This window comes from Aquarana catesbeiana, linkage group LG11 (assembly GCF_042186555.1).
Source record: "Aquarana catesbeiana isolate 2022-GZ linkage group LG11, ASM4218655v1, whole genome shotgun sequence".
Taxonomy (NCBI): Eukaryota; Metazoa; Chordata; class Amphibia; order Anura; family Ranidae; genus Aquarana; species Aquarana catesbeiana.
The window spans coordinates 261,225,233-261,249,687 of NC_133334.1; the positions used below are offsets into that span (position 1 = coordinate 261,225,233).

At 44.3% G+C, this 24,455-nt stretch overlaps 1 protein-coding gene across 1 annotated transcript in view; it reads left to right on the forward strand.

Annotated features, from left to right (window-relative positions):
• The window catches only part of ZDHHC7 (zDHHC palmitoyltransferase 7), a 39,808-nt gene extending 19,613 nt beyond the window's left edge, over positions 1–20,195 (forward strand). The window contains exons 3-8 of the mRNA XM_073605754.1: positions 661–981; positions 7,892–8,016; positions 11,829–11,925; positions 12,980–13,061; positions 15,797–15,927; positions 17,845–20,195. Coding sequence (XP_073461855.1) covers positions 676–981; positions 7,892–8,016; positions 11,829–11,925; positions 12,980–13,061; positions 15,797–15,927; positions 17,845–18,018 — 915 coding nt within the window. The 5' untranslated portion in view covers positions 661–675 and the 3' untranslated portion in view covers positions 18,019–20,195. The remainder of the gene's footprint in view (positions 1–660; positions 982–7,891; positions 8,017–11,828; positions 11,926–12,979; positions 13,062–15,796; positions 15,928–17,844) is intronic.
• Positions 20,196–24,455: the final 4,260 nt, after the last annotated feature.

Consider the following 24,455-nt stretch of genomic DNA (forward strand, 5'->3'; position numbering starts at 1 on the left):
CTCCTTTAAATATAGAGGTCTTTAGATAAGCCACTAGAGGGAGCTCTGGATTTCACTGCAATCACGCATATATATTTTTTTTTTTAGAGTCCCTTTGTCGCATAGCTGACCCTGTCAGTAACTTTTTGCCTAGGCTGAGATGTCATCAGTCTGCTGCAGGCAAGCGGAAGCATTTCCTCAGTCCCGTCTCCCCCTATGATCAGACTGTACATTGTGCTTTTGTAGAAAGTCACAAGGTGAGAGGCTAGAGCAGGGGGTCTGAGTCCGACATTTGTGAACTCATCCCAGAACTGCTCAGGCACCAGGATTTACTTAATCAATCTGGGCAGGCATCTCAATCCAGGAAGTAGATGGTGACCCTAGATAATGCCTGAACAATGATGGTGCTGTCCTTCTGGAGAGAAAAGCGGATGAAGGGATTGTCAGGGGAAGTAATGTGATCTCTGAGACATAATAAATACCCAGACGGCTTACACTGACAGATAATTAACATAAAAAAAGCATCATTACTGAGCATGCTGCAGATACCTCTGAAAACAAGTCTACTTTATGCTATTTGTTCAGCAGTTATTCAGTTTATATAACTTTTTTTTTTTTTTGCTTTAAAAACCCTCTTTCTTATAGTTCATTTTTTTATGATCTGTCCCTGTGTGTACCCAGGACAATCCGCCAGACATGCAGTCCTCGGGGCACCGCTTCCGCGACGTGGAGCACCATCCTCTCCTAAACGAAAGCGATGGCTACAGCCCCGCCCCTCCAGACGGCGACTTGCCGGACAGACTGTGGTTCATCCGGGACGGCTGCGGCATGGTGTGTGCCGTAATCACATGGATGCTGGTCTTGTATGCAGACTTTGTGGTGACTTTTGTAATGCTGCTGCCATCCAAAGACTTTTGGTTTTCCGTCATTAACGGGACCCTTTTCAACTGCCTGGCGGTCATGGCACTGGCCTCCCACATGAGGACCATGCTAACGGATCCGGTGAGTACGAGAAGCCCCCCCCCCCCCCCCTTCCAGTTTCAACACCCACTTTATGCCAGTTTCTAAATTATCGTATTTATACAACATGGCGCTCAGTGATAGATCAGTTGTGGGTGGACAGGGGTGTTGACATTTGTTTAAAAACTACTTGTCTAAATTGGGGTCCCAATATACTTGTCCCTTGTTACTATCTACTTGTCTTGATTAAAAAAAATATGAAGGGTTGATGTTTTATATTAAGCAGAGGTGCTTTTAGGAATGTCTGAGGCTTTTAACCACTTCCTGTCCGGCCTATAGCATATTGACGGCTGGATGTCATATGACGTCCTTCAGAACGGGCCGGTCATGTGTGGCCCTGGGGGTGCATGGCATCCCTCGGACACACCACATCACCGATCGCGGTAAAGAGCCTATGACAGGCGCTTTATCATGTGATCAGCGGTGTCCATTCACAGCTGATCACTGACAGCGCATGAGGAGAGGAGAGCCTCCTAAGCGGCTTTCCTCAGTGGGCACATGCACACAGATAATCAGTGCATTAATTATCTGTGCAGCCCCATCAGTGATACTTGCCAATGCCTTTCAGTGCCCATAAATGCTGCCCATCAGTGCCAATAAATGCTGCCCATCAGTGTAGCCTCACCCAGCGCCCATCAGTGTAGCCTCACCCAGCGCCCATCAGTGTAGCCTCACCCAGCGCCCATCAGTGTAGCCTCACCCAGCGCCCATCAGTGTAGCCTCACCCAGCGCCCATCAGTGTAGCCTCACCCAGCGCCCATCAGTGTAGCCTCACCCAGCGCCCATCAGTGTAGCCTCACCCAGCGCCCATCAGTGTAGCCTCACCCAGCGCCCATCAGTGTAGCCTCACCCAGCGCCCATCAGTGTAGCCTCACCCAGCGCCCATCAGTGTAGCCTCACCCAGCGCCCATCAGTGTAGCCTCACCCAGCGCCCATCAGTGTAGCCTCACCCAGCGCCCATCAGTGTAGCCTCACCCAGCGCCCATCAGTGTAGCCTCACCCAGCGCCCATCAGTGTAGCCTCACCCAGCGCCCATCAGTGTAGCCTCACCCAGCGCCCATCAGTGTAGCCTCACCCAGCGCCCATCAGTGTAGCCTCACCCAGCGCCCATCAGTGTAGCCTCACCCCAGCGCCCATCAGTGTAGCCTCACCCCAGCGCCCATCAGTGTAGCCTCACCCCAGCGCCCATCAGTGTAGCCTCACCCAGCGCCCATCAGTGTAGCCTCACCCAGCGCCCATCAGTGTAGCCTCACCCAGCGCCCTTCAGTGTAGCCTCACCCAGCGCCCATCAGTGTAGCCTCACCCAGCGCCCATCAGCGAAGGAGAAAAATTAGTTACTTCTTTACAAACATTTTTAACAGAAACTAAGAAACTGAATAACCGCGCAATTGTCATTCAAAGTGCGACAGCTCTGAAAGCTGAGAATTGGCCTTTGCAGGAAGGGGGTAAAAGTGCCAGGTATTGAAGTGGTTAAAAACGTAAGGGGCTTTATGGCAACTTAAACTTTCAATGTTTTCAAAATTGCGCTGTTTATCTCCTACTTACCTACATGCCTGTCTCCAGCACCACACCTGGGGTTGATGTGATTCTTCCGAAATCTCAAAACGCACTACCATCGCCAAGCGCAGGTTCAGGTCTCATTATTTTCAATGGTACCTAAAACACGGTGTGGTTTTGCATTTGGCAATCACAGCAAATCGTATCGCATGAAGCTTGTCGCCCCAAAAAAGAGCAGGAGCTTTAACAATCGTGGCACCCTGTTTTAGGTGACATTGAAAATACTGGCACCTGAACCTGCGTTTTTGCGATCTGCCACAATCCCAAAACGCCCAGGTGTGAATGGAGCCTAAGCTCCTGGTTCTCACACATGTGATTCTGGTTGCAGTTTCAAAAACAGATTCGCATGACAGGCTAGATATTATGTTTTCCTATTGAGGTAGTTTATACACATGTGATGCACACGCATTGCGTTTTGAGTGCGATTACAAAAAGAGTCCTGTACCTGTGCGTTTTAGACTCGCAAGTGATAGAGTATGGTGGCAAACGGAAATGAGTGTTCACATAGTATTACTGATGACAGGCATTTTTGCTCTGAAGTCTATGGGAGGGCACTTTTTGCATTGAAGTCTATGGGAGGGCACTTTTTGCATTGAAGTCTATGGGAGGGCACTTTTTGCATTGAAGTCAATGGAGGGCACTTTTTGCATTGAAGTCAATGGAGGGCACTTTTTGCATTGAAGTCAATGGAGGGCACTTTTTGCATTGAAGTCAATGGAGGGCACTTTTTGCATTGAAGTCAATGGAGGGCACTTTTTGCATTGAAGTCAATGGAGGGCACTTTTTGCATTGAAGTCAGTGGAGGGCACTTTTTGCATTGAAGTCAATGGAGGGCACTTTTTGCATTGAAGTCAATGGAGGTCACTTTTTGCATTGAAGTCAGTGGAAGGCACTTTTTGCATTGAAGCCAATGGAGGGCACTTTTTGCATTGAAGTCAATGGAGGGCTGATGTGGAGAGAGAGATGACAAAATCACACCTGTACTGAAATCTCACAGAACCCGGAATGGTATTCACAAAGAAACACATGCCTAAATCGCATTTCCTGCAGCAGGGCTAAAGGGCCCAGAACTTGGGCGTTGGGCAATATGATGTGCACAACCCTGTGATACCATTAAAGTTGAACTCCAAGCAAATAGCTACATACACAGATGAAATATATACATTGTTTATATAGGAGCTGTTAATCTGCCAGAGGATTTTTACTTCTATCCATGCACTATTGAAATTTACACAGTTCTGTCACAGCACAACCCTGTCTGGCAGTCCAGGAGACCTGATTTTCTCTGCTGCATTTAACCACTTACCGTCCGCCATATAGCAATATGATGTTGGCAAAGTGGTTGCGATATCCTGACTGGAAGTCATATGACATCGCCAGGATATCAAGCCGCTATCATCGCGGCAATCATTGTTGAGGTGTGTCAGTCTGACACACTGCAACTCTGATCAAGGTAAAGAGTCTCTGACAGAGACTCTAGCACGTGATCAGCCGCGTCCATTCACAGCTGATCACGATGTAAACAGGAAAAGCCATTGATCGGCTTTTCCTCACTCGCGTCTGACGGACGCGAGTAGAGGAGAGCCGATCGGCTGCTCTCCTGACGGGGGGGGGGGGGGGGGGGGGGGGGGGGGGTGGGGGGGGGAGTCTGTGCTGATTGTTTAGGCACAGCCTCCCCTCGGATGCCCACCCAGGACCACCAGGGATGGTCACCACCCTGGACCACCAGGTATGCCACCCTAGACCACCAGGCAGCTGCCAATCAGTGCCCAGGCAGCTGCCAACCATTGCCATTGAAAAATGCCTGCCAGTGATGCCTATCAGTGAAATCCAGTGCCAGCCATCAGTGCCCATCAATGCCCATCAGTGCCACCCATAAGTACCCATCAGTGCAGCCTATCAGTGCCATCTCATTGGTGCCACCTCATCGGTGCTGCCTTATCAGTGCAGCTTATCAGTGCCCATCAGTGAGGAGAAAACTTACTTATTTACAAAATTTTATAACAAAAACAAAGAAAAACTTTTTTTTTTTTTTTTCAAAATTTTCGGTCATCTTTTTATTCGTTTAGCAAAAAATAAAAACCACAGAGGTGATAAAATACCACCAAAAGAAAGCTCTATTTGTGGGAACAAAATGATAAAAATTTAGTTTGGGTACAGTGTAGCATGACCGCACAATTGTCATTTAAAAAGTGACAGCACTGAAAGCTGAAAATTGGCCTTGGCGGGAAGGTGCGAAAGTGTCCTGTATTAGGTTAAAGTGTTCACCTTTTCAGAAAAAAATGAAAAGGCGAACTAACACCGTACACCCTTTCCACCATCCCTTGGTCCCCACTGTACTTACCTCCGTGGGTGCTGAGCTGTCATTGTCCACACAGTCTGTGCATTGGTCCAGGCATTTGAGATCCCTGCTGTTCTCCCCATTTCTTTGCAGAGTTTCCAGGAAGGATCAGAGCAATGCTCTTTTGGCACTGACCAATCACAATCCCTCTGGTCCATCCCGGAAGTGCTGCACAGAGAAGAGTCTGCATCCCTGTCTGACAAAAGCAAGTGAACGAGACGTCTCATTGGAATGAAATGCAGAGACGGCATCTGGTGTAGCAGCCAGAGCTGTTTTAAAGTGTCAGTAAACCAAAAATCGAATTTTTGTGTCATTAGTTAGAAAATGAATTGCTCTTACTTGTCTGTTTCTTTCCCTGCTTAGAGTGCCAATGCTAGTCCAGCCAGTCCTTCATCTTTGCCATTCTCCCCAGGCATTGTTTCAGTTCTTCCCAGGGAGGAAGCCATGCACTTCCTCTCTTCTCTGAAAGCTGTGAGGCCCTGGAGAAAAGGGAACTTCGTGCTAAGGCTGACCTCCTTGTTATTGACACTGACCCCCCACTATAGCTTTTTATGGCCCTAGGGAAAGGTAGGGAAGGGAACTTCTGACATTGTGATTGACAGCGGTACCCTCCCCCCCCCCCCTCCCTTGCATAACACTCTTTGTGGCCCTTGTGAAAGGGAGGGAATGTCCTGCTCTGATGTCACACGGTGATTGACAGCGACCCATGCTTGATGTTCTTTGTGGCCCTGGGGAAAAAAAGGAAAGGTCCTGCTGTCAGGTCATTGTAAATGATGACCCCCCCCCCCCGACACTGTTTGTGGCCCCGGGGAAAGGAAGAATGTCCTGCTAAGACCTCATCGTGAATGACACTGAGCCCTACATTATGCTTTTTGTGGCCCCAGGGAAAGGGAGGGAAGATCCTGGTGTGACGTTATCTTAAATGACAGTGGTTCCCGTGTGACACTCTTTGCAGCCCTGAAGAAAGGAAGAAAATGTTCATCTGTGACATTCTTATAAATGACAGCAGCCCCCATATGGCACCAGGGAAAGGAAAGGAATGTCCCGCTAGGACTTCACCATTATTGACAGTGGCCCCCACATGACTCTTTGTGGCATTGGGGAAAAGAAGGGAATGTCCCGCTTTGACATCACATGATGATTGACAGCAGTCCTCCTGTGAGACTCCAGGGAAAGGGAGAGAATATCTGGCTGTGATGTCACATAGTGATTGACAGAGGTCCATGGTTGATGCTCTTTGTGACCCTGTGGGAAAAGAGCGAAGGTCCTGCTATGAGATCATTGTAAATGACGACCCCCCCCCCCCCCCCATGTAACGCTGTGGCCCTGGGAAAAGGAAGAGACGCCCTTTGTGTGTTCTTTGTGGCCCTAGGGAAAAAGAGGGAACGTCCTGCTTGTCACATCATGGTAAACGACAGTGGCCCCTACGTAATACTCTTTGTGGCCCCGGAGAAAGGAATATTCCGCTGTGATGTCATCAAGATTGACAGCAGCCCCCACATGATGCACTTTGTCGCCCCAGGGAGAGACGGGGAAAGTCCTGCTAAGACCTCATTCTGATTGACAGCAGCCCCCATGTGATGCTTTTTGTGGCCCTGAGGAAAGGGAGAGAATGTCCCACTATGATATCACATGGTGATCGACAGTGGCCCCCGAGTGTCACACTTTATGACCGCATGAAAGGTAGGCAAAATTCTGTTGTGATGTCATAAATGACAGCAGCCACCTCATGACACTTTCTGCAGCGCAGGGGCAAGGAAGGGTGGAATATCCTTCTTTGGCGTAATCGTCATTGACAGTGGTCTCTACGTGATGCTCTTTGTGGCCCTGGAGAAAAGGACGGAACATTCTGCTGTTACATCACATGGTGTTTGACAGCAGCCCCCCACATGACACTTTTTGGCTCTGGGCAATGGGAGGGAATGCCCTGCTGCAAGGTCATGGCTTTTGGGGGGTTTTACTCGCACACTCCAGGTGGCTGAAGCTGCTAAGATGTGTGTAAATCTGTTACTGACACGGATGTGACGTGTAAGCCGTCGTCTCCGGGTCCTGGTGTGACCAGCAAGTATAACTGGGGAAGAAGCTAATGTAATGCTTCATTGGAGGACAGATAAGATATCATTAAAGAAAACCTGTCACTTTTTGTCCCCTATGTGATTAAAAAAAAAAAAAGTAAAGTATAAAAAAAAAAAAGTTCCACCCAAACACGTAAAAGCACCCCTGGGCTCATCAGAGGTGCTTCTCTGCATATTTGTGCAAAATGTCATATATTTCCATGGTGCAGATGGGACAGCCGAGAATGGGGTGGGGTGGAATGGGTGAATGACGACTGTGATTTAAAAGGGTGGGGGCTGAGTACTCCTAATGTGAAATGGAGTGACTCTGATGTGAAAATGGGGGCGCGGGGGGGGGGGGGGGGGGGCGGGGAGGAGACCGAGGACTCTGATATTAAAAGGAGGACTGAGGATTCTGGTTGTGTGTGTATGTATGTATGTAAGTTTGTGTGTGGTGGGTGGGGGGTTGAGAACTCATGATGTGAAAGGGGGGCTTCTGATGACACCATCTTAGGTTTGGGTGCCTTGAAATTTTGCATACTTTTAAAGGGTGCCGTGACTAGAAAAAAAGGTTGAGAAACACTGATCTATAGCATGTGGGGGTGATCTGCCATTTTTTATTTTTGAGGTGCTATGTACCCACTGAAATCTGTCTTGTAGTGGTAACCTAATAGGTGATATTAGAAAAACTTAGAGGATGGAGAGGGTAGGTGTGACTAGATGCTTACTGTTGGCCCAGAAAGCAGGCAGGAGGCGGGGCCGTGACACGGAGCCTATATAGAGATACAGGCTCTAACGTGTTGCAGGGGGTTACAATAAGCTGAAAAATTGTGTATTTTTTTTTTTGGCCTGGAGTTCATCTTTGTATGGGTGATGTAAGAAGCATCTGTTGGTTCTCCAGCCTGCTGTTAATGTCTGCTGTGTTGCGCGGTGATTGCAGGGAGCGGTGCCCAAAGGGAATGCCACTAAGGAGTACATGGAGAGCCTACAGCTGAAACCGGGGGAAGTCATCTACAAATGTCCGAAGTGTTGCAGCATCAAACCGGAGCGAGCGCACCACTGCAGGTAATACCTTGTGTTTGGGGGTACCAGATCAAGCCCACCAGTGAAAGTATTCTTCTATTAAACCATTCAGGCAAATCAAGCAAGTTTGCAAATAAAACTGTTCAGATTTTTCCTTCCTCCTGCTGTCCTGCAGGAGCTGTAGGGATATCGGGGGACCTGATTAAATACTCTTCTGTTTTCTGATACTCGGCCTTTGCCTTGCACAAGCTCATTAGGCCAGCTCACAATTGGCCAGCCTACAAAGAACATGACTTCCTCCTTGTCCCGTCTGGATTTTTTGTTGCATACTTCTAGACACTGCAGAGAAGCACTGTGCTGTGAAAACTGTCAGGGCTGCTGGCACTGAATCGGCCAGATATGAGGAACTGGTTATTACCATGAGAGTATATTTACTGCCTTCTCAGTTGTTACAAAGGGAATGTGGCGGTATAACCTGGTTTATTGAAAGTGGAACTTCAGTCCTCTGTCCGATCGCACTGCTCTGGGAGAAGAACCGGGGAATGAGGACATTAGGTTTAGGGTGAAGGGTCACGTTAACGAGGCACGCTGCCCATTCCAGCAGATGTGACATGGTGATCACATGGTTTTGTTTGTAAATGGCTGAGAGTGAAAGCTGCTGGAGTATGTCTTTGTGTACTATTGCTGTGCACCAAGAGAAAGAAATATGCTTTTGTCACTGCTTAAGATAACAAGAAATGCATAATTTTTTTTTTTTTTTATTTTTTTTAATGCAATCTATAGACAAAAATGTATCAAAAAGAGTTGTTTTTTTATTTTGATTAGTGTTAAGTTAAAGTTAAGTTAAAAAAATATTACTCTAAATATACATTTATATTTTTTCTTTACTTTTTTTTCCTGTTGAAAATTACATTTAATTTTTTTGGATTTTGCATATATATTTTTTTAATATGAATTTGATAAAGGTAACAAATCTCAAAGTAAACTTAAATGGCTAGAAAAAAACAAGCAAGAAAATAATTGTTTTGAGGAAGGTGGGGGAAGAAAGAGTTAAAGGGGCATCCTATGCATTAAGGTGAAAACATTTCTGTCACTGACTGCCCCCCCCCCCCCCCCCCCCAGCCCCTCCATTTTACTCGCCTGAGTCCTGTATTCCCCCGCTCTTCCTCTCTCTGCCCGGGGTTCTCGGCTCTTGATTGGATAGATTGATAGCAGCGCAGCCATTGGCTCCTGCTGCTGTCAATCAAATCCAATGACGCGGGTGCTGGGGGCGGGGCCGAGTCCTACATTCGCCGTCTATGAACGCCGTATGCTGGACTCGGGAGCGCGCCCACAAGGTAACCCCCCAGGAGAGCGCTTCTCCCATGGAGTTATACGATATGGGAAGGAGCTACCAGCACCGCCGGGGGACCCCAGAGGATGATCTGCAAAACGAACTGCACAGTGGAGGTAAGTATGACATGTTTGTTATTAAAAAAAAAAAAAAAACAAAGCCTTACAATCACTTTAAGATTAGGACTGATTAGGGTTAATAAGGGGTTAATAAGGAAAAAATGCTATCTAAATTTTTTTCCTGGTCCAGCTGCTTTAACTGCCATGACATGCAGACTCAAGTTCTTTTGTTTGATCTACAGATGAATGAAACAGGGTGGCTAGAAAAGTAACAATGTATTTCTGTATCTCTGAATAGTGTTTACAAACAATGTTACTTTGTCTGTGCCTCTCTCCCTCATGTTACTTTGTATCTCTAGGGTTGATTACTAAAACTGAAGAGGGCTAAATCTTCTGCATAGAAACCAATCAGCTTCCAGGTTGTTGTTTTTTTTTTTTTTTTGTTTTTGTCAAAGCTACATTGAGCAAGCTGTTAGAAGCTGATTGGCTACTATGCACAGCTGCACCAGATCTGTCAAACTTTGATTTAGTAAATCAACCCCTCTGTGTTTATAAACATTGTTACTTCTGTCTGTCTGAGCAGTGTATATAATATAACAATGTTATTTTGTATCTCTCTGTGTCATGTGAACAGTGAAACAGCGGCTTGATTTACTAAAACTGGAGAGCGCAGAATCTGGAGAAGCTGTGTACGGTAGCCAATCAACTTCAGCTTGCTCCAATAAGCTTTGGAAAAAAAAAAAAAAACTGGAAGCTAATTGGTTCCTATGCACAGCTGCCCTAGATTTTGCACTCTCCAGTTTTAGTAAATCAACCCCAGTGTCAGTAGTGTATTTAGGTTTTGTGCTGCCCTAGGCCTGACTAAACTTGTGCACGCCTAATTTAAATATGATCCACCCCTTCCTGTCAAGGCCACACCCCTTGCTGTTTAGGGCACGCCGTGAAATTTTCGAGTAGGGACACTAGTTCTGAGGGCCTGGGGGGGGGGGGTGGATCCCCTTAATGTGCATAGATTTCCTCTCACTTCCTGTTTGACTATGGGGCAGGAAGTGAAGGAAAATCTCTGTAATGGGACAGGGATGGTAAAAAATTAACTGACAGGGGCTATAACCTTCCCTTACTCTTTCCAAAATGAAAAAAAAAAGTGTTGCCCATAGGTCTACTTTAAGCACAAATTTCTGATAATTTTATAGAGAGGACTAAGAAGATCTAAGCATGCCAATGGTGCAGCAGAAAACATATAGCACAGTGAGGAAGGTTTGTGGTCCAGGATGATAGGACAGGCAAAATTAGAAGCGGTAATCCCCTACCCCCCCCCCCCCCTCACAGTTGTGGATTGCCGGCCGCCCGCCTACCGGAAGCAGTGCCTAATTTGCCTCTCAGCCCAGTCCGCCCAATAAGACTGGTGCTACACTAACAGCGCATACCGGCGGGGACTCTTTCCCTGCTGCCCCCCTGAAAAGTGCTGCCCTAGGCCTGGGCCTTGTCGGCCTAGGCCAGGATACAGCGTTGCCCAGTGTGTCAGTTTGCTTTTTGACAGCAACCTCCAGCTGTCATTTAGAGCATTGGGAATTGCTATCAAGTGCAAGGGGAGGTGCTGCAGTGGGACAGACAACAAGGACATACTACACACGCCCTGTGTACTTCCTGAAGGACGTGCAGTACATCCAGCGTCCACAACTGGTTGAACAATTTTTTTTTGTCAGCATGTACTAATAAATTTAAGCAGCGACTAAATTAACAATATGCCTTATATGTCCTTATTAAATAATGTCAGAATTATTTAGAGTTATTGTTGAGTAACCAGTACAAACCAATGTCTGCTATAGTTGGACTGTTATACTTACCTGCTCTGTGCAGTGTTATTGCACAAAGTGGCCCCGATCCTCCTCTTCTGGGGTCCCCGGCGGTGATCTTGGCTCCTCCTCTTCTTTTCGAGGGACTACCATAGCCAGCCACTGGCTATGGGTAGAGCTTAGTCCCAGCGTTCCCAACCTGTGTATCTATGGAGCCGCGCTCCATAGACCTACACAGTGGGACTTAGGCCTGCCCCCACTTCCTCCTCACTGTATCTGATTGACAGCAGCAAGAGCCAATGACTCCTGCTACTGCTCGAATGCTGTGTGAAGAGGAAGTAAGGGGAGAAAAGGAGCTGTGCACAGCGCTGATCTCTTCTCCCCTCTCTTCCCCTTCACACAGAGGAGGGGGGAGGGGGCACAGAAAAACTTTAAAAATCGTTTTTTAAACTTAATACAATCAATGCAATAAGGTAAAAAACATTTTTAGGTTTAGTAACTAATGACTTGTGATCACAAAATGTTTTTAAAGCCTGTTGGCCGAGTCATAAAATCTCGTCTATTGTCCCTGCTGTAGAAGTGGTGTCACAATGTACATGGAGCTCTTTTCCCATAATCCTCTGCACCTCTCTTTATCTGTCTCTCCTGTGTTCTCTCCACCTCCAGTATTTGTAAGCGATGCATCCGGAAGATGGACCATCACTGTCCGTGGGTGAATAACTGCGTGGGTGAGAAGAACCAAAGGTTTTTCGTGCTCTTCACTGTGAGTGTTGCTTATAATTTTACAGTTTCAGGGAAAATTTGGAGGTTTTGCTTCAGAACATAAAATGATTTTTACTAAAAGCTGAAGTTTAATCTGCTTGTATTTTGCTTTCCCTGGTTCTCCCTAATCCCCCCCCCCCTGTCAAATCAACATGTTTTGTGGGAGGGGCTGGCAGGGTACATGGCTTCCTGAAAACATCACAGCCCCCAAACTCCGTACTCCTCTCCAGAGTCCTCAGTACTGATGCAAGCATTGGGTTGGCTCTTGGGAGGAGTTATGTTAATAACAAAAGGCCTTGATTGGGGGTGGGGGTGGGGGGCAGTCTAGAGGAGTGGTCTGATTGCAGAGGTATCACCCATTCATGATTCTGAGTCTCCTGATTGAAACAGTTCTGTTATCCTCAGAGAGAACTGGGAAGAATGTAAGATGTACCTGGTTGGAGCGCAACACAGGCAGAGAGCACAGGAACTTGGCAGCTCCATAAGATTTCTGGCAGGGTCAACCGTTATATATCTGCGCCAGGGGCGTACTGACCATTGAGCTACTCGGGCATTGCCCGAGGGCCCTGGGCCACTAGGGGGCCCCATCAGGGTTGCCAGCCTCAGTAAAACAAGGAACAGTATTTATAAATCTGTGTTTTTTTTACATCTGTCTGTGTATACTGTGTGATTGTATACTGTGTGGGTGTATACTGTGTGGCCCCATAATCTCTGATTGCTTGGGGGCCCCATAATCTCCTATTGCCTGGGGGCCCCATGAGTTATCAGTCCGCCCCTGATCTGCGCTTATCAAACATAAAATAAAACGCTTTCGATGGTAAAAAGGGAGCAAAGAGAGAAGTTCAGTATTGGGATTTACACTCACTTTCAGAGTTACATTTTTTTAATTCATACATTTCATTTGTATCAGAAATTGTCTGATGTGCTGCCAGCTAATTTCCTGACCGGTAACCCCAGATTCAGTTCAACCAATTTTTAATCACTTTTGAAGCAATACGGACAGTTCATTGTTCACACTTTATGTTAAGCACTTTTTTTTTTGCCTCCCTTTTTAGATGTACATAGCACTAATCTCTCTGCACGCCCTCATTCTTTGTGGCTTCCATCTCTTCACCTGTGTCCGGGGGCAGTGGACAGGTAAGTGGCCAACAGAAGTAATTATCCTTTTCATTACCGGGCACTTTCACCCCCTTCTTGCCCACGCCGATTTTCAGCTTCCAGCACTGTTGCTCTTTGACAATTGCGCGTCGCGGTCATGCAACACTGTACCCATGTGAAATTGTTATCATTTTGCTCACACAAAAAGAGCTTTCTTTTAGTGGTATTTGATCACTACTGGGTTTTTTTTTTATTTTTTGCTAAAGAAATGGAAAAAAAAAAACACAAAATAAAAAAAAATTTAAAAAATAATTTTTCTTCGTTTCTGTTATAAAATTCTGCAAATAATCTTTCTTTATAAATTTAGGCCAAACTGTATTCTGCTACATTTCTTTGGTGAAAAAAACCATATATATATATATATATATATATATATATATATATATATATATATATATATATATATATATATATATATATATATATATATATATATATATATATATATATATATGAGAGAGAATACTGTATTTATCGGCGTATAACACGCACATTTTTCCCCTGAAAATCAGGGGAAAATCGTGGGTGCGTGTTATACGCTGATTGTGAGCCTTTTGGTGGCTTTCGGCCACTTTGGGCCATTCTCGATGCAGTGATTTCTGCAATGATGGACAAGGCTACAGATGGACACTGACAATGCTACCCTGATAAGGCTGCATTGATGGGCATTTAAATGTAATTTTTTTTTCCTTAAACTTCCCTCCTAAACTTGGGGTGTGTGTTATACGCCGGTGTGTGTATATATATATATATATATATATATATATATATATATACATAATCTGAAAATTGTTCAGTCCTGATGTACTGATGACCTTACTCATTTTTTGAGGCCTAAAAATGCCAGGACAGTACAAATATCCCCAAATGACCCCTTTTTGGAAAAGTAGACAGTCCAAGGTATTTAGTAAGAGGCATGGTGAGCTATTTTTTTGTTACAATTTTTAGGAAAATTAAATAATAAAAAAAATAATTTCCACAAGTTTTTTTTACATACTGTGATCAGTGCAGTACAGCATCGTCATATAACTGGTGTGGCAGTGAGGGACACTGACTGGTGACAGTATAATTTAAAAAATAAAAATGACTTTTTTTTTTTAACACACTGATCAGAGCAATACATTGTTACTATAGTAACACTGTACTACTCTGGGGAAGTGATCAGGAACACTGATCAGTCATCTGCTTTGGACACCCGGGGTGACAGCTCTAGTGGCACGTCCGGGAGGACGTCATATGTCCCGCCTGGCCGTTATTTGTATATGAGCCGGGTGGGAATTGGTTAATAGAAGAAGCCCATCCTTTCACTTCATGTTCTGATACCCATCCCTTGGATAGGAAGTTCGGAGAAAGTTCTGACATGGGGACACAACACTAAAATCCTGGAAGTAGGAGAGAGGTGTGGGGTACTCTATTTCCTAAACCAGTAGGTATTCAGTCAGGCCTTAAAGTGTAATTAAAGGCAAACCTTTTTTCCATTTGCATAGAGCAAGGGAGGGTTGCACAGATCTGCTGAAGGTCTCTTGCTGGGTACTGAGAACTGGACATTTGAGGAGATATGGATCTGTCACAACATAATTTTTGCCTGAGCAAGAAAGGAGAAAAGGCAGCACAAAAGAAAGTTAAAAAAAAATATCCATATGTGGGAAAGGGAGGGGGGGAGCTAGAGCCAGATAACAAACCATTTGTTTTTTTGTTTTTTCAGTTGTGTACCGAAAAAACCCCAAAAAAACGTAATTATTAAAGTACAAAGGACACGTGTAGTACGCCCTGTCCTTTTGAACGGTCTGCTAACCCCCAACTCCTTATATTTTGAAAAAAAATTCCATGTTGTCAAAATGACAGCCAGAAGTTTCTGTGTAAATGCAGTAGCTGTTGTCAAAGGTCTGGCACCGTGTTTAAAAAACAATGTTCATACAAAAGATATAGATAATAAAAAATTTAATTAGGTTTAATAATAAATTAATAAATAAATATAAAGTTACAAATAAAAGCGATTGTAAAGGTACAATTTTTTTTTTTAAATAACAAACATTTCTATACTTACCTACTCTGTGCAATGGAATTGCACAGAGCGGCCGCTGCACATTGACACCTACACATTTTTTACCTTTTTATGCAAGGAATGCATTAAGGTAAAAAATGTTTAGACTTTACAACCACTTTAACAATGTTTATAAACATTGGTCAGACAGGAGATGGTGAGATACAAAGTAACATTGTTACTTTTGTATCTACTGTTTCATGCATCTGTAGATCAAGGGATGAACTCCATCTGCATATAATGTCAGTTAAAGCAACCTGACATGTAAAAAAAAAATAAAATAAATAAAAAACTGAAGAAAAGTTGAGGTACAATTTTTTCCTATTTAACCCCTATTAACCCTTAGTTTACCCTAATCAGCTCTAATAAACACATTCTTCCCCTTAACATTTCTGTTCTCATGTATGGCATACCTAGGCAGCAGTGGGGGGTTTTACACACCCGTCTAGCTGTCTGCACCACTGGTACATTTTGCCTGCCACCTCTCTTTTTCTGTCTTGCACCCTTAAAATTTACTGGAAATGGGGACATTTTTCCCCAGGCAGAAAGCAAGGAAAAAAGGAACACTGCAATAAAAACCTCATAGGTTTTAATTTTTTTTTTTTTTTTTGGTGTTCTCTGATCACCCCTTCCCCCTCTCCTCCCACTTACCTTCTTTGTCATCCCGCAGATTGCAGCAGCTTCAGTCCACCTGTCACTGTCATCCTCATGATCTTCCTCTGCCTCGAGGGCCTCCTCTTTCTCACCTTCACAGCCGTCATGTTTGGGACACAGATTCATTCCATATGCAATGATGAAACGGTACGTGGGGGATCCCTGTATGTTGTTAGGAGTCATGACTGTTACTGCTCTAATGATTTCTGGTGTTGGTGTTTTGTCTTTGTTTAGGGGGAAAAAAAACCTTAAAGAGGAACTTTGCCCTAGGGGAAAAAAAAAAAAAAATAGCAGCTACAAATATTGTAGCTGCTGACTTTCCATAAACGCACACTTACCAGTCCAGGGATTCAGCGCTGTCCTCACCCGGGCCATTTTTTTTTTTGCTGGTCTTTAGGTCCCTAGCGCTATATAAAAGGATAACAATCAGCGCAAACAAATAAATACAATCACAAATAAAATATGCAAGCTGAACAAGTAATCACATATGCCTGGAATGTATACAAAATTGAAGGGTAAGTGCAGCGCAATAGGTAAAAATTAAATAAACGATCAAAAGATGAATGGATAGATATCAAAAATGTCCATTAGGACGAATCCATATTATATAAAATTCCAGTGACATGAATCGGTCTTGTATAACATCTTCACTCAAATGCGCTTACCAGATTCAGTGGACCTCTGCAGAGCAGGGGTCAAACTCACATGTATCCCCACGGGGATGATGGTAATTCCTGGTGATGTCTCTGGAGAATATCACTGAAGCCTAAAGATCCAGTCATCCAAGGGGAGTAGACCAGCCGTCCAGCAGGGAGATGTCAGAGATATAAGCCGCCAGGTAAATGAAGATGTGGGGAAGACCGCTAACAGTGTAAAACAAAAACAGCAAGTCTGTAAATTGTGCGGCTTTACAGGTGCCTCTGACACCGCACTGGTTTTGAGGAGCTGCGGGCAGGAGTTTTTAGGCGAGGCTGTGGCTTCGGCCTAGTCCGCGGCGTCCGGCCTCGCGGATTATGGTGGGGTTGTTTTTCAGGGGTTGGGCTTGGCCCCTTAGTTCCAGTGAAGGGAACTCTTAAGGCATCAGCATACCGAGACATTTTTGACAATTTCATGCGCCCAACTTTGTGGGAACAGTTTGAAGCTGTTATAGCTGCAAAGGGTGGGCTAACTCGATATTGAACCCTACGGACTAAGACTGGGATGCCATTAAAGTTCACCTGCGTGCAAAGGCAGGCGTCCCAATACTTTTGGTAATATAGTGTGTGTGTGTGTGTGTGTGTGTGTGTGTGTGTGTGTGTGTGTGTGTGTGTGTGTGTGTGTATAGATAGAAGGTACAACATTTAGCAACTCACATGGTTGATGATTTAAAACAGGCACATCTAAGTATACGGGCATCCGGGGTAAGACCGTCCTCCACACCACTATCAACGTCATCCATTCCACTCTGCCCTCCATAAGCGTTTCAAGCTTCACCTTCAGATCGCTCTACTGCAGGATAGTCTTCCCGGTCACGATTGCAAATTGACAGCGGTGAGAGCCGGCGGTGCGGAGGATGATCTATGTGGACAGCTTTACCCCGGATGCCTGCATACTTAGATGTGCCTGTTTTAATCAACCATGTGAATTGCTAAATGTTGTACCTTCATTAAATGTAACCATATTGCTACACTTAGAGGCGCCTCTCTTCTCTTTTATACTCTGGAGCTCCTGCTGGATTTTACTCCTAATCCCCTTGTGGAGGCTTCCATTTGTAGATGGACATTTTATGGTTACACAACCTGATCACATTGCTATAATCTTTTTATATGGACTATAAACTGAAGGACTTATGAATAAATGGTTGTGGAACGAATCATCTGAGTTTCCATTATTTCTTATGGGGAAATTTGCTTTGTTAGAAGAGTGCTTTGTATTACAAGCATGTTTCTGGAACAAATTCTGCTCACAATCCAAGGTAGTACTGTGTGTGTACATATATGATCCGTAGACCAATTTGTATCTCCTTCAGCTTGTCACGTTATCATTGTTGCGTCTCCAAGTTTTTTTAATTTGTCTCCATTGTAGGAAATCGAACGGCTGAAAAGTGAGAAGCCCACGTGGGAGCGGAGACTGAGGTGGGATGGGATGAGGTCCGTGTTCGGCGGGCAGCCATCCTTACTCTGGATCAACCCCTTCATGGGTTTACAGATGAGACGATTCCTCAGAGCAAGAAAAGGCGGCACCGAATTCTCCGTTTGATCCGATACAACCAGAACCCCCCTGAATTCCCTCATCAATGCCGAAATAGCCAACATATAAAAGGACCTCATTTTAGATGGCGATACGACTAAGAAAAGATACAATCATGGAAGTAGTGGGGAAGGGGGAATTGCAGTTTTATGCTTTTAAAAAAAAAAAAATATTCCAAAGTGGCATCACGTATGGACGCAAAACGGCGTCCTTGAGGCTGGAAATGGTGAAGAATCGATCACTCTGAACTTTAATTTATTCCGATACAGGGTTCTGATTGCACCTAGCGTAAACATTTCTTTTTTAAGTTGAAAAGTGTTTTTTTTTTTTAATTTTACGGCAAGCCGAATGAGACAAAGTTTTATTGCTGTATAGAGGAACTTTTTATTTACTGGACAACTCGAAACTGTAATGTGACTTCCAAAGTGTCGTCGGCGCGTCGGGTGGGGAGTTCTAGAGATCGTATTGTTGCAAAACTAGATGTCGGCATGCTCCACGCTGGATTTTGTCTATGCATGCGGCTTCGTCCGTCTTCAAGTACCCGAAGTCACTCTTAAGCTCCTCCTACCAACCCCTCCTCATCATGAATGTATTTTACTTGCAGTTCTTTTGTTTACACTACGTTTCTTTGTTCTTTTATGATTTAAGGCGGGGGTCTCCAAACTACGGTCTCTGGGCCACATGCCCACCACCCCTAGGATTTCTAGCGCAGGTTTTCACTATCGTCTTGGCAACCAGTAATCTGCTGTAAGCCTTAAAGTGGTAAGGGGACACTGATGGAATCCCAGGTATAAGGGGTGGCACTGATAGGAACCCTGATGTAAGGTGGGACTCTGCTGGGAATCCTGATGTAAAGGGGACTCTGGTGGGGACCCTGATGTAACGGGGGAACTCTGCTGGGGACCCTGATGTAAGGGGGGGACTCTGGTGGGGACCCTGATGTAAGGGGGGGACTCTGGTGGGGACCCTGATGTAAGGGGGGGACTCTGGTGGGGACCCTGATGTAAGGAGGGGACTCTGGTGGGGACCCTGATGTAAGGGGGGGGGCTCTGGTGGGGACCCAGGTGTAAGGGGGGACTCTGTTGGGGACCCTGGTGTAAGGGGGGACCCTGATAGAAAAGGGGGATGAACAATTTTTTTTTAACAGTTTTTTTTGGCCCATGAGTATTTGTAAAATATGTGACCCTCATAATGAAAGGTTTGGAAACTTTTAATTTAAAGGATCATTCCACCCCTTGGTTAAAGGAAAAAAAAAAAAAAAAAAGCATTGGGTGAAAAAGTGTTAAAGAATAAGTTCACCGTTCCAAAAAAAAAAAAAAAATGCACATGTTTTTGGAGGTAAAAAATAGTTTTTTTTTTTCTTAGGATCCTGAAAAGCATTGCTCCTATGATTAGCAAATTGTGGGTGCAATGCTAGGATCCTGCAGATTCTGTCAGCTGTCTGCCTGTACCTTCCTACAGGGATACAGTTACTGAAGAGCAGGAAATGTCAATGAAATGCAAGCTACCTGCCGCAGTGGCTGGCAGTAATTGTAGTTTATTTATTCACGGGTAACTGAAGGAATGACTTGGCTGGCTGGGTGAAGCAAAAAGACCCAATATGCGAGCTGCTCAGACTCTCAAAAGGGACACAAGTCTTTGACAACCACCGCCCAGAGTGCTGGTCTAGGAGGGAGCTTGTCCCGGCTCCTTTGATCGCTGGATGTGTAAGAAAGTCTCCCTATGGCCGCACATCCCACGGATCGAAGGTTAGTGGAAACCTCAGCCTGGACTCCAACAAGGCCATGCCCCTAGTGGAGTGGAGCCCCACACAGCCCTTCTGTTTTCAAAAAGCGACAGTGGGTGCAAGGAGAAGGTTCCCCCCGCCCTCTGACAGTTGGGTGTATAGGAGCGTGTTTCACACTAAATATGGGTGCAACATGTAACTTGCCCCTAAAGGTGGACTTATTCTTTAATGAAGATGACAGTAGCCAGACTTAAAGCCCCACTGTCAGCCATGGGGAACATCCACCAGATCTTTTTTTTTCTATTTCAATAAACTTTATTCCAGAAGAGAACAGAAATAGAGAGAAAATGTTCCCATATGGACATGAATTATGGTGACAACCATTTGAGGGCATTTTACGATCACTTCCTGTTTTTTGTTTCAGCAGAAAATGAATGAAGATCTCCCCAAGGCCAGATAATCTTGACCAGAGGTTTTATTCGTTTCCTGCTCTATCCTAAATTAAAAAAAAAAAAAAAAGTTATGGCCTTAAATCTACTTTAGCTTGGAGGTTTCAGTAACTAGTCTGGTCATTCGTGGCTCTCGTGCTGTTCTTGCCGTTGTTGCTGTTGAGATCACATTGTTTCAGTAGATGCTGGATGTGCAAATAGCTTGCTTATCAGAGGAGACAGCATGCCTTCTCCCCATCGTTGGCATGTCACGTTGTAGTCCTTGCTGGCACAAAGATGACAATGCTGCCATTTCTCAAGAGGCAGCAAAGTGTTGTCACCCCCAAACAGGATGTTCCACACAGCAGAGCGCTCTGGCGGGATTATCGGGTATTTAGTAGTAGGTTATTTGAAGGGATTACAGAATGCTGAAACAAAATGTATCCGTTTTCTAATTTTTGCCTATAGTTCTGCTTTAAGCGCATGGGCGCCTGGGGCTGTATACACAGCAGCCGCATACAACCAACCATAGTAATGAATGGTTGAATGCGGCGGTACACAGGTTTCAGCCACTATGGGTGCATGAGGCTGTGTAAATGTAAATTCCGTATTGAATGGCAGTACGCTGGTTTATGCTCCCACTTACATATACCCACGCATTCATATGAGCATAATCTTGGATGCATACAGCTATGCAAGACGCAGCATAAACCTGAATAGGGTCATTCATTACTATGGTTAGTGCCCTATGCAATTTCAATTTGTACAGCCTCATGCGCCCATGTCCATAAGGCAAATAGCAGTGTATACATCCAGCCATTCATTACTATGGTTGGCTGTACACTGCAGTAAATTTAACTATTGTCCCCAAGGTTCGATAGGGAGGTCCGTTGCTATTGATGTAAGCCCGTCCCCAGAACTACATCTCCCAAGAGCCCCTTCTCTACATAGAGTATGTGTCATTAAAAAACAAAAATAGACGTTAGGAGGGGCCCACCCCCAACTGAAATGCTGGTGAAATAGAGACTGTGAACCTCTGACTGTGAAATGTACTTTATAGAACAAAAAAAGAGCAGTTTGCAGTTCTGGAACTATAAACCCCCAGAAGGTCTATAGAAGTGTTGGTGGCCCAGGGTTCCTCCGTAGACTGGTCACTGGCGCTGGTCCATATTGGGGACTTCCCAGTCTGATTTTATTGATGTATACAACGCTGGCTGCACAACAATCAATTTTGCTTTTTTTTTTAATTAGAAATTTTATGCATTGAATTCTCTATCAGTTACACAAAATTTTCTGTTGTATTTGAGCCAATTTTAATTTTATTTTTTTATTTATGCACTAAAAGGTCGACTAAAAGCAAAACGATTTGATTTCACCTAAAATGGCACTAAAGACAAGCAGAAATGGTCTGTGCAGTCCGTTTTTGTTTCCATTTTTTTCTACCATCAGCTTGAAACATGTTTAATACATTGAAAGTATAGTTGCAATTGAATAGAAAACGGGAACCCTGTCGGCTGTTTGGGTTGATTCTGGGTTTCTTAAACTTGCCTGGCCGGTCAAATGCACTGAATGATGGAAAATTCCACATATATGGTCAGATTTTCAGTTGGCACCTGAAGATGTATTGATAGGGCGCCGGACCCAAATGTAGGTGAAACCAAGTTGCAATTCTAATTTTCTAATTTGTAAAGGGTCCAAAGTAAGAAGGGGGGAACCACACACCATATTGAAAGCCTTGTAACAATTGATTGAGTCTTCCAACACACAGACTACTCCATCTGAGGTACAAACCCCTCTAACAGGTGTCACGTGGTAAGTCGCTTACCCTAAGGGTGCTTCTTACTGAGTAAAACGTGTTTGGACATCAGTTGGAGTTGCCTTTGCGTTGGATGACTCCATAATCAAGTACAATGAGCGGCTCTTCCTTCTCTGGACCCTTCGTAGAGACTGTGCTAGTGGCCACTGACTATAGGAACCCACTCCCGGGATTGGTGCCTATAGTGGAATACTTGTTCTTTGTGTACACCATTTTGTAAAGGTTACGCTCTGTCAACTGAGGCGGGGGTCTCCCAGAGCAGTCTGAAGACTATGTAAAAAGATTAGAGCACCATAAGTCCAGAAAAAGTCCAACACAAATGTAATAACAGTAAGATGTCAGAAGATGCAGCTAACACGTTTCGGCGGTCAACTCCCCCTTCATCAGGCATAAAAGAAACACAATAACCTTTAAATATTATAAATTAAATGATTACCATCAAACCACCTGTAGAGGTGTAGTGTACTTCAGAAGAATTTATATATAAATAAAATGTAACCACCAATGTAAAATAGCTTATTTAAAAATCTGCTATATTCTGGTGATCATAATTCTATCTGTAGGGTAAATAGGTTATGATACTATCCTAATAAAATGCAGCATACAATATTTATCAAATTTGGTGTTTTATTATGGTAGTATAATTTAGATTACATGTCAACTATCTATAGAATGCAGATTTTGCCAACATGATCTGGTTACCATCCTATAGTATAGTAGATTTTGAAATATATGTGTGTATATATATATATATATATATATATATATATTATGAAGTGGACCTCTATGGGTGGTTTTCTGGTTGTTACCCTATTGTTTTATTTAATTGTGTTTCTCTGTTATGTTGTTATGTTCTTGTATTTGCATTTATGTTATTGTGTTTCTTAGCCCCGTTGAAGGGAAATTAATCCCTGAAACATGTTGGCAGTATTGTCTAATCACTTATAAATAAATAAACTTTTGCAAGACTTATTCTGGATTTGTGGCGCTCTCATCCTTGTACATTCACTTCTGTAGGAACAAGTAGAACAATTAAAAATGATAGTGGGGGGGGGGGGGGGGGACGCTGAACCTGGTAACAGGGACTCTGCTGCCTAGATGTGAACCTCTTGTGCTGTCAGATGCAGAGTGGTAGGGGAACTTGGACACTACCTTTTTAGGATGTCGGGTACTGCACTCCTTAACTAGGTTGAAAGTAAATACTGATAGTTTCTATTGTTCGTGCTCCTCTGTTTTTTTATTTTTTGCCAACAACGTTCTACTGGAGTGGAGTTCCTCTTTTTAGTTTTGATGCATCCTCAGGCTGGCCTGTTCAGCCAGTCGTTTTGTGGCCATTCTTCTGAAGATGCTCTGGCATGCACTCTTATCAGTTTTTGGCTACCAAACCTCTTGTTGCTTCAAAGCTGGCGAATCATTGACCACAACCCCGCCGCCGCACGTCATTGTGAAACACTTTGTTGCTTGCTGGTAAATATCATTCTGGAATTCCATATCTGATTTTTTTTTTTTTTTTTTTTTAAATGTACAAGATTGAGCGCAGTTACCGATGGAAGTTCTATTGCACTGATTTGTGAAATAAAGTATTGAAGTCATTTTTTTATAGTCTGTCTGTGGAATATTCAATGCTTGGCACTAGCTTGAGTGTAAAAAAAAAAAAAAGTTCCTCTTCTTTTTTTTTTTTTCCCAACGTTTAACCTTTTGCCACACATGTAACGCATATGTGTGGCAAAGTGGGTGGGCTTTAAATTAGAGCAGAGACTGCGAGCCAGGCCTTCTCGTAAAACATGAGCACCGGTGCACAAAGCAAGATCTATTGGATGCTGATGCCTTAAGAGTTCCCTTCACTGGAACTAAGGGGTCAAGCCCAACCGCTGAAAAACAACCCCTCACCATAATCCCCCCTTCGACCAAAAGAGTTGGACCAGTGCACAAAGCAAGGTCCATAAAGAAATGGGTGAGCAAGTTTTGGGTGGAGGAAGTTGACTGGCCTGCACAGAGTCCTGACCTCACCCTGATAGAACACCTTTTGGGATGAATTAGAGTGGACTCTCTGAGCCAGGCCTTCTCATCCAACATCAGTGGCTGACCTCACAAATGATCTTCTGGAAGAATGGTCAAACATTCCCATAGACACACTCCTAAACCTTGTGGACAGCCTTCTCAGAAGAGTTGAAGCTGTTATAGCTGCAAAGGGCGGGCCAACTCAATATTGAACCCTACGGACTAAGACTGGGATGTCATTAAAGTTCATGTATAGGCAGACGTCCCAATACTTTTGACCATATAATGTATATTTTTATGTTAAAATACACTAAGGGGTTCATTTAGAAAACATTCTTTCGATGAATGTCACACATGGCTTCATGGAGAAGTCACCTGCATCCTGACAAGGAAAGGATGCTAGGTGGCCTCATTTAGAAGCCACCTACTTCCTAGTAACAGAAGGAAGCTAGGTGGCTTCGTTAAAGTGGAGCTG